Source organism: Balaenoptera acutorostrata, chromosome 17 (assembly GCF_949987535.1).
Source record: "Balaenoptera acutorostrata chromosome 17, mBalAcu1.1, whole genome shotgun sequence".
Lineage (NCBI taxonomy): Eukaryota > Metazoa > Chordata > Mammalia > Artiodactyla > Balaenopteridae > Balaenoptera > Balaenoptera acutorostrata.
Window position 1 is genome coordinate 32952855 of NC_080080.1, and position 10989 is coordinate 32963843.

At 43.2% G+C, this 10989-nt stretch overlaps 2 protein-coding genes across 2 annotated transcripts in view; one reads left to right on the top strand and one right to left on the bottom strand.

The window, feature by feature from the left end:
• The window catches only part of DPYS (dihydropyrimidinase), a 111444-nt gene extending 106005 nt beyond the window's left edge, over positions 1–5439 (top strand). Inside the window, exon 10 of the mRNA XM_057531967.1 lies at positions 5158–5439. The gene's annotated coding sequence lies outside the window, so the exon portion shown is untranslated. The remainder of the gene's footprint in view (positions 1–5157) is intronic.
• Positions 3165–9238, bottom strand: DCSTAMP (dendrocyte expressed seven transmembrane protein). The gene is made up of 3 exons (XM_007188756.3): positions 8210–9238; positions 4565–4873; positions 3165–3304 (listed from the first exon to the last, which is right to left on the bottom strand). Exons 1-3 carry the CDS (start codon positions 9236–9238, stop codon positions 3230–3232), a joined length of 1413 nt encoding a protein of 470 aa, XP_007188818.1. The 3' UTR covers positions 3165–3229.
• Positions 9239–10989: the final 1751 nt, after the last annotated feature.

The following is a 10989-nucleotide window of genomic DNA, read 5'->3' on the forward strand; positions in this document are numbered from 1 at the left end:
ACAGGTTCAGTAGTTGTGGCTCACGGGCCCAGTTGCTCCGTGGCATGTGGGATCCTCCCAGACCAGGGCTCGAACCCGTGTCCCCTGCATTGGCAGGCAGACTCTCAACCACTGCACCACCAGGGAAACCCCGTATGTATCTTTTTGAATTATAGTTTTGTCTGGATATATGCCCAGGAGTAGGATTGCTGGATCATATGGTAATTCTATTTTTAGTTTTCTGAGGAACTTCCATACTGTTTTCCATAGCAGCTGCACCGACTTATATTCCCACCAACAGTGTAGGAGGGTTCCGTTTTCTCCACACCCTCTCCAGCATTTGTTATTTGTGGACTTTTTAATGATGGCCATTCTGACCAGTGTGAGGTGATACCTCATTGTAGTTTTGATTTGCATTTCTCTAATAATTAACGATGTTGAGCATCTTTTCATGTGTCTATTGGCCATCTGTATTTCTTCTTTGGAGAAATGTCTATTTAGGTCTTTTGCCCATTTTTCAATTGGGTTGTTTGTTTTTTTGTTGTTGAGTTGTATGAGCTGTTTGTAAATCAAGCCCTTGTCATTTGCAAATATTTTCTCCCATTCTGTAGGTTGTCTTTTTGTTTTGGTTTATGGTTTACTTTGCTATGCAAAAGCTTGTAAGTTTGATTAGGTCCCATTTGTTTATTTTTGTTTTTATTTCTATTGCCTTGGGAGACTGACCTAAGAAAACATTGGTACAATTTATGTCAGAGAATGTTTTGCCTATGATCTCTTCTAGGAGTTTTATGGTGTCATGCCTTATGTTTAAGTCTTTAAGCCATTTAGAGTTTATTTTTGTGTATGGTGAGAGGGTGCATTCTAACTTGAGCAGTTGATTCTTTGCCTAGTTAATGTGGAGAAGATCCCTTCTCTGTAGGAGGAATAAGTGCAAAATGAGTAAAAAAAAAAATCACATATTGTATTAGTTTATTAATATATAATTTTAATAAACACAGTTTTGTTCTGTTTAGAAAACACAGTAAAGCATAAAATCATCAGAATATTTAAATAAGCCAAAACTAAAAATTCATCTTCACCTTCTCAGATCTTTTTTGGTTGAAAGTTATGCCAATTATATCAGTATTTACCAGAGTATGGGCTGTAGAACTGGTCCTATGTGCTGTTAACAGTTATTACAGGTAAAATTGTTCCATGGTTTAATAATTTGAGAAAATTTTGGGTGAAACAAGGTTAAATGAGATTTCTTTATTATAGGGTTTCTCAAAGTTTTAAAATTATGCCAACATGCATTATGAATCTTCAAGGTTGGAAGGCAGATGGTGTGGATTTATTGACATCATATAACTTTTATGGAACAACTAAAGGATTAGTGGTCTGAGGAACACACTTTGGGAAATGCTGACTCAGATTTCTAATGTAGGCTCCTTCTGCTAGAGAAATTTCACCACTGAAGACCTGTGTTGAAAGACCTGCAATTCAGTAAAACTTCCTGGAATGATGGTTCTCAGTGCTGGCCAACTATTAGAATCACCTGGGAGCTTTAAACGTGCCAGTGCCCAGGCCCCAGCCCAGGCCAGCTAAGTCAGGGTCTTTGAGGGTGAGTTTACCCATCTATAAAATAGAAATAATACTACCTACCTCACAGGATTGTCATGAAACATAAATGAGACCATATGTGTAAAATGCCTACTCAGGTGCCCAAAACAAAATTTGGTCTTTGAAAAAATGTTTCATTCTGGGGAGAGTGTAGAATTTCAATTTTAAAATGTAGAAGATATTATTAAAATAGAAAATCACTATTTGGTTGGCACAGTTTTGCAACCATGGATGCTAAAATTAGAGGGTAAATGTATGATGAGAAACAGGATGTTTGCATAGTCTGAAGGTATTTCCCACAATACACTTATTCATTCCAAAAGGAAAATAGTAACGTCAACAGTGGAAGAATCTGTGGACCCCATCTTAACTAAGTGAAGAAAGGTAACCTCACCAGTAATGAGACATATTAACATCACATACCCCTGATCTCATGCATTGAGAAGAGCATGTCAGCACTTCTGTAGTATTGTTGCCCAAAAATACATTACCTGGGTTTACTTATAAGGAAACATCAGACAAATGCAAAGCAAAGGACATTTTACAAAATAACTGGCAGCACTCCTCAGAAATGTCAAGGTCATGAAAAAAAAAAGAAAGACAGACTGAGGAACTGTCCCTGACTGGACGAGACTAAGGAACCATGACAGCCAAATGCAATGCATGAGCCTGGATTAGATCAAGGACTAGCCCTTGGGACATTAGTAGGATATTAGTGGGACAATTGGTGAAAATCCAATGAGTTTTGTAGATTATGCGTTTTTCAGTGTATTTACCTGGAACGCTGTACTTACTATTTTGCAACTTTTTTGTAAGGCTGAAACATTTTCAAAATGAAAAGTTAAAAAATTGTTTTAAAATTTTAATGTTTCTTCATTTCTTCCCATTCTGGCACTTTAGAGATAATAGAATCAGTATTTTTTCCCTCTTAGGTATTTTGAATATAGGGGAAATAGGCCCCTGTACTATAGAGTGTACATTGATTATAGTGAAAAAGAGGCCCAAGATGCACATTGTAGGAAGCCTCTCAGATGATTTTAATAAATGTGTTCTCTAAATAAATGTGGCTAGAGGACTTGGTAGAAGAGGAAAAACAAAAGAGATCCAGGAAAGTAGAGGATAGGAGCAGAGCAGGTGGTGAGAAGAAATTAGCTGCTGGAGATGGGTTTTGGAAAGAGTTCTTGAATAAGGGGGCAGGGGGAGGCCAGACAGTTGTGGGTAGGAAATAGCTATGAAGGATATTAAGAAGGGCAGAGGAGGGACTGAAGCATTTAAAGATATTTTGCTGACATCATACATGTATGTTCTCCTTGATATTTGTTTGTGAGCCTGCAGTAGAGATTTTGATTTTTTCCAATTTTTTTCTTTGAATATTACTCTATGCTGAGACTCTCCTCGAAGGGCCTGGTTCTAGTCGTGTTACACTGAGATACAGTCCAGATCATGTGCCCTGTTTGCGAGACAGACAACACAACAATTTATCTGGTAGCCCTTTGGCCCTTATGGAAAAAAGTAGCTTGGCCCTGCAAACTCAAACCGCTGAAGGACCGTGCAGTGCAGTTCTCTGTTGCTGGGCGTGAGTAAGGGTCACCATCAGGAGACTTAAGGAGAATTGCTGGAGCAGCGTGGCTGAGGAGCTGCATGGGGCCTCTCACGGGCTCTCTTCACTGGCAATGTCCATTTGTTTCCTCCCAATCATTTTCAGGACTGGAAGCCAGAAATGAATCTGAAAAACACGAAGCTGGATGAATGAGCATTAGAGTCATTTCAAATGCCACTGACACAAACTTTTCACAAGACTTTGAAATGGCCAGAAAATCTTATCCTTAGGGATTATTTTGGTCTTTCACTGTCTATGAACTATTTTCCAGTTCTATAAGTTGTAGATAGCTGATGGCAACAATGCAAATGATTCTTGTCTATGAACATGCAAATGAATTTCACCCTGCAGAGTACAATTGATCCTCCCATCCTCCCTTGTGGAAGAAGCCGGTTTTGTATCTATTAAGCAAATTCATTTTGGTATTCACGATGGCCTGTATATATGTGTGATTTCAATTGTTCTTTGAATTGGTTGGAGTTTCTTACTGTTCCGTCTTTAATACGTTGAATAAAATCTTTGACAAGTGTTCATTTTATATGTGTATGAAAGTCATTATGTTATCATATATATATATATTTTTTATAAGGATGATCCTCAAGAGCAGAGCAGTTTTTTTTTAATTTTTTTTTATAGCTACTTTATTTATTTATTTATTATTTTATTTTTGGCTGTGTTGGGTCTTCGGTTCGTGCGAGGGCTTTCTCTAGTTGCGGCAAGCGGGGGCCACTCTTCATCGCGGTGCGGGGACCACATTTTCATCGCGGTGCGCGGGCCTCTCACTATCGCGGCCCCTCCCGTTGCGGGGCACAGGCTCCAGACGCGCAGGCTCAGTAGTTGTGGCTCACGGGCCCAGCTGCTCCGTGGCATGTGGGATCTTCCCAGACCAGGGCTCGAACCCGTGTCCCCTGCATTAGCAGGCAGATTCTCAACCACTGCGCCACCAGGGAAGCCCCCATCATATATATTTTTTAATGCCAGAGAATGAGCAAATTCTTTGGAGTTTACCAAGCTGTAGTAGATACTTCCCTTCTGTTATTTATTTATCCCGGTAAAGTAACTCTGACTGGGTATTGTTCTTTAACAGCCATTAGGGCCTTCCCAGTAACTTTTCTACAATATGACCGAACGTACTCACTTGAAATCAGTGTTTTGAAGGCTATCTTGTAGAATCCTCTGGACTGGCATTGCTGTAGAGTCTTCTGGACTTAGCCATGTACCTCTGTTCCCTGTCACTGCCCACCCATCCCCCCCCCCGAAACAGTGTCCTATCTGTTGCTGGGGATATAAGCCCTAATGTAAAGTTGAAGAGTGCTTTGAAATTCCATTTGCCCTTCAAACTCAAAATTTCCCTAATTACAGGTTATAACCCTATTTTGGCTTTACCTTTGTAAAGTACAGACTCAGTTTCCTTTTTACTTCTCCCACTGGCTGCTTTGATCTTTTCTTCAGTAGCTTCGCATGTAGGTATTGGATGCGCTCCCTCTGCACACTTGGGTAGAAGGATGCTGACACCAGGATTTTAAGTTGCATCAGGATGGAGGACAACAGTCCTAGCATCACTAGTATCACAAGAATAAAACTGAGAGGAATCCAGGTCTTAGACAGAAGTAGCTTTGGTTTAGGGAGGCAACTGGGTTCAAATAGAGATATATTAAATGAAGAATCATGGATGATGTCTTGAGCTTCTTGTTTCTAAAATGAAAGAATAAAATCATCAAGATCCATGCCATTTTCATACTCTGTCCTTGTCTTTCTCAATACTGCCCCGTAGCATGTAACATTTATCTTAAAATATGCAGGGAGCTTTGGCTGAAGGGGCTATCCCAGCTCCTTTTATGTGCTATGATTGGAATAAAGGAGAAGGGATGAATTTTAGTTGTAGCCATTGCAGAGTTTTCCAAAGTGGGATTGTGGAAATATAGATTTCCTTGAGAGAAGGATATCAGATAAGTTTGTTTGTTCTGTCCTTTCTTTAGAGAGTCACGATGGCCATGAGACTGTTGAAGGTGCTGAGAAGAAAGCACAGAAATTCTCTTAACTTCAGCCAACGATTCTCCTATTAATTTTGACCGCATAACTCATTTTTATGGAACACCTGTTTCTACACTTCAGAGCATGTGGAACTAATGAAAGATGGTTTTCCCTCAACTGGGGGAGAAGTTTTTTTTGTAACAGAGCCCCTCAAGACCCAGTCATAGCCTCTCCATCTCGACAAACACCTCGTCAGCAGACCACAAGGTCATAAAGATGTGGAGGCATTAAATTATGTTCTAAGTCATCCTTCTAGAGCTTGAGGTGGCGGGGGTGGGGTGGTGGAATTATTCTTGATGCAAGAATACAAAGAAGAGTATATTTACTGAAAGTGGCTCTAAAATCCTACTTATAGAGGTCTCAAAATAGGACATTTTCGCATCTCTCTTAGATGATAGGAGGGGTGCATTCCTCCCTGCTTGAAGGCAAGAGAATAAGCCAGTTGCTCTCAACAAACTGACCCAGAGGGCAGATGACATTGAGCCACCCAGCCAAGCCACCAGCAGAAGTGTGTGCTGATTCAGCTCTTACTTTTCCCTGACCTGAGAAAGCCATATACTCTCTTGGTGGATTTGTTTTCCGATTTGGTAAAACAGGAATTAATGGACCAGATCCTGCCCATGAATAAACTACTCCCAGTGTAAATTAAGCACCTTGGGGATGGAGCATTAACGTTACAGACTGGAGTACTTAGTAAGTTATTATCACCCCAACACCCTAGAGCCCTGGGGCCCAGAGGAGGAAAATGACTTCTGAAAAGAACCCAATCACACCCAGAGAACACCGCGCACCTTCGATTTACCCCAATACCTGTGAAAAATCTGGAAACCCCAAAACCTGGGACTTCTACACAAATGTCAAGTCAGATCTGCAATTTCCCCAGTACTGTGGCTAAGCAGTAGAAAGCATTTGTGTTGCCTCTCCTTTTCTCTTATTAAAAAGACAGTTCACCTACGATATATTCAGTCCCCAGAGCAGAGGAATGCATTCTTTTCAATACTGTTGAAGAAACAAACACATCGATTGAGTCAGTGATGAGAAATCCTGCAATAAGAAAGCAGCGGGTATCCGGTCTGGGAAGAAGTTATTTAGTCTAGGAATCTAACCGGGGATTTTGCAGCTGGGAGTCAGGGCTTCAGAAAGGTTGTCAACACTTCTGTACGGGCTTGGTGGAGGGTAACAAACTCTCAAAATACCAAGCAATGTACTAAATGGTACCCCAATGTTTTAAAATGTGTTTGCCTCTCTCAAGTAAACAATTTGCCAAGATGGTATGGAGTAATGGATGGAAGATTCACTCTGGTATCAGACAGTCCTGAAAAGTTAATGCAGACCAGTGCTGGGCACATAGTAGGTGCTCAATAAGTAGCGACTGTAGCTATTTTTACTTACAGTGTCCACCCATCCAGCCAGGTCTATTCACGTCATTTCCCACTTTTCTTCTTTATTTAAAATTGTATAAAAGTGGGAGAAACCTTGAGCCAATGTTTCTTTTCTTGCTTGACTTCTCCTTTGCAAATCTGCTGCAATGGAGAGACCAGGAACCTCCAAGGGCATCGTGGGATAAGGGCAGGGCACTGCCAGTTACATGGAAGCCGGCTGCTGGTGGCACAGCCTCCCAGGCTCGGCAGGAGAGAGTTTGAGACGAGCTCCCACAGCAGTCTCGTGCTCGCATCTGTTCTGCGCCCACCACCCTGCTGTCACTGTGAGCGTACGTGGTGGCCTCCCCCGCCAGGACGTGAGCCCCTCGATGGCAGCCATCACGGTCTAGACAACTTTGCATCCCCAGGACCCAGCAACACCCCAAAATGTATTTGCCAGGACATTGTCATTGGAAAGCTTCTGGGCCTTTTTTGGAAGGCAGACTTGCTTTTCTCCCCCCCGTCTATCTAAAACAGTGAGAATTCACAAAACAGGCATGGGTTTTGGCTCAGAGAGAAATAGATGAGAGAGGAGCAAAAAGATAAAGAAGGAGAGGAAGAACTGAGAGGGGAAGATCAAAAAAGGGACTACAGGAGGGGCATGCACTATGGGGGAGAGGAGGAGAGAAGCCCTTTTACCAGTCGCTGCCCCGGATCAAGCCTGGCTGAAAATCTTGTTCGGCTTTCATTTGAAACACTGTTTCCATTATCCACCCTCCTCCAGATATGTAGAGCAACGGAGGGTTCTTGTAATTAACTGAAGACTTCAGAGGAAGCAGAGGGCTCAGAGTAATCAACTCTGAGAAGCAGCCCAGGATTAGGCGGGGCAGGGGCCAGACAGTACCTGCCGAGCCAGGAGAAAAGGGGAGGGAGAGTGTGGATGCAGCAGGAGCAAATGGGCTTTCAAAGGAGGGTTTCCAGGTCCCCTTCTGCCCTTCCGCTCTGAGATTGCCCCAGCAGAGGCACAATCTATTGTAGCTCGATAAAGAGGAGGGAAAATCAGACATATGGAAACAGTAGATGGCGTGTTCACCAGCCCAGGCTAGTGCAAAACACCCAGCGTGCATGACATTCACACACACACACATACGTGCACATGTACGCACATACAACTACACACACTACGTGTACACATGCACACAGAGGCACACACTAGACACACATGTGCACGTTCCACCTAGCACAGAACGCTACGTTTAAAAACAAATAAGACAAGTATCTGACAGTATCCAGATCCTCTGAAATGTCTACATAATCATAAATTTCCACAGGGAAAAATGGAATAGAGAAAAGATGGGATGAACAAAAACCATGGTCTCCTCTGTTGCAGTACGGCTGCCACAGGAAACTAATACAGTGATCAAAAATGTTCAGAGTGTTCTCATACTCTAACACTGGGGTTTCAACTCAATCTAACCAACATTTTGGGTGTTCTTCCTACATGCCAGGCTCCGTGCCAGGCACTGAGGATCCAGAGGGGAATAAGACACTGCCCTGCCTTGGGAAGTTCACGATCTTTTGCAAACACACAGCAAACAGCTGGGATACACAGTGAGACGGGCCTGCGAGCACCTACCTCTCTGTGCAGCTTCAAGCGAACCTCAAGCCCTGGCAAGCTTTGGAAATGTTTGCTGACGGAGAAGATGAGCCAATACAGCAGATAATCTATGGCTGCAAACAACACCCAGATGTAGAGATGGGTAAGCACCGGGAGGAAAAACAGCCCCAGGTTTTTCCTGTCTTTAGGAGTCAGCCAGAAAGATGGGATGATGACATACTTCTTCCTTTCCTGCTTATTCAGCGGGAGGACGCAGGGCCTCTGTGCATGCCTCTCCCTCTCGTCAAACTGAACAAACTGGCTGGTGATGTAGATGTTCTCAAACTTCCAACCACAGGAGCCCAAAAATCGCCTCATGAAGAGGCCAGTGCCAAGTAGCACCAGCAGAAGCCCTGTGAGGGCAAATAGCTGCCGCCCCAGGGAAGACAACACCTCTGTCGCCGTCACTACCTGGTACAAGACACGCAGGGCTCTGTCTGTAGTGTCATTGAGCTGTGCCTCCAGGGCTTGGCTGGGACTAAAAAGAGAGACCTCCAGGGTTTGGTTCCAAGAAACAAGGTCATCAAATAGACTTAGGTGAGTGGCAAGGCCGTATATCCACTGAATTGCTTCAATATATTTTTTCAAAAGTGGAAAATGGATGGAAAAGCTCTTTGCCCTTAGGTTGCAAGTCATACTGTCCAGGAGACCTTTAAAGTTGTGAAAAATATTTTCCACGTGTCCAAAGATTACTATCCCTGTGCCAGCGGTGATCAAAGCGTTCCTGCCTTCACGCAGGCCACACGAGAGGAAGAAGAGCAGAATGAAACACCGTGCGTGCTTGGAGCAGCACAGCAGAGCACACGTGACCATCCAGGAGGTGGTGAAGACTACGAATGAGGACAGAAGCCAGGAGAAGGCCCCAGAGAGGAGGCCCACGGAAATGAAAGCAACAAAACAGCAAGTGCCCAAATGTTGGGTGAAATCCATCCATCTAAGGCTCCTTGGAGACACATACGTCCTCCAAAGACTGAGGAAGATATTGGTGCCTGAGGTCCAGACACCCATGCTCCCTGTGTCCCTGGAAATGAAAGAGAAACAGGGTCAGATGTTGCGTTTAAATGTCCTCTGTCACTTTGTAAAGGGCACGATGATAGATTGATTACAAAAAATGGCCGTAATTTTTTACCCTTCTCAGTCTCTACACTATTACTAAACCAAACTTGGGCCCACTCGCCGCCAATCCACTGACACTGGATTGTGGTGAAGGGAAGTGCAGAGTTTATTGCAAGGTGCCCAGTGTGGCCAAGCAAGGAGAACGGGCAGCTTGTGTTCAAAAGACCCGAACTCAATATAAATGAGTTTATTTACAAAACAGAAGTAGATTCACAGACATAGAAAACAAACTTATGGTTACCAGAGGGGATAATGAGATGGGGAGGTGCGGGGGAGCTAAATTAAAACTTTGGGATTAACTGCTATGTATAAAATAGGTAAACAACAAGGACCAACTCTACAGCACAGGGAACTATATTCAGTGTCTTGTAATAACCTATAATGGAAAAGAATCTGAAAAAGAATATATATACAAATGTTTATGCATAACTGAGTCACTTTGCTGTACACCTGAAGCTAACACAACACTGTAAATTAACTATACTTCAATTAAAAAAACACGGTTTAAAAAAAAGAGACCTGAACTCTGCAGTGGCTTTCGGGGAAGGGTTGTTAAAGGCAAGGTGAGGGAGAGGGTTGCAGGTGCCTGATCAGCTTGGTACATCCTTCTGATTGTGGGTGGTGAGGTAACAGTGTGATGTTTCGGGAATTAACATCATCAACCTCTCGTTCCAACCCCTCTGGCGTCTACATGCTTATTGTCACATGCAGTTAACTTCTTCCACCTGGTGGGGGGTTTTAATGTCTGCAAAACACCTCAAGGATATGGTTCAGGTTATTATCTACAGCCTTGAGGAGGCACTAAAAGTCCTTGACTTTGTGTTATGGCTAAACTCTTATTATTTTGTCTTACTTGACTCTTTTCCTTTGTTTCTGCATTTTCTCACTTTTCTCATTAAATTTGCTCTTTGGACTTGGGGGGGGAGGCCTACGAGGCTAAAGCTTTTCTACAAACAAGAGGTGGGGGACACGGGGTCTGTCCCTGGGGAGGCCCCACAGGGTCCTGCTCAGTTCCTACACCTCCTTGCAAAGTGACATTACAGCTTCTCCCATCAAGAAGTGAGAGAAATAGAATCACATGATGGGGTTTATTTCTCCAGTCCTTGAATTTGGGATGGCCTTGTGACATCATCGGCCAATGGAATGTGGCAGAAGTAATAGTATGCCTATCCCGAGTCTATGATTCCCTCCTGTCTCTCTTGGAACCCTACTACTAACTTGTTGACAAGTCCAGGTGTATTAGCTTCTATTGCTGCTGTAGCAAATTTCCACAGACTTAGTGGCTTACAGAAACACATATTTATTCTCTCACAGTTCTAGAGGTCAGAAGTCTAAAACTGGTCCAGAGGGCTGCAGAGGGCTGGAGGTTCTAGGGGAAAATCCATTTGCTTGCCTTTTCCCGCTTCTAAAGGCCACCTATATTCCTTGGCTTGTGGACTCTCCTCCATCTCAAAGAGAGCAATGTTGCATCTTCTTTTCTTTCTGACCTCTGCTTCCATCCTTATATCTTCTCTCATGACTCTGATCTTCCTGCCTCCCTCTTCAAAGGACCCCTGTGACTATACTGGGGCCACCCAAGTAATCCAGGATAATCTCTCCATCTCAAGGTCCTTAACTCAAGCACATATGTAGAGTTCCTTTTA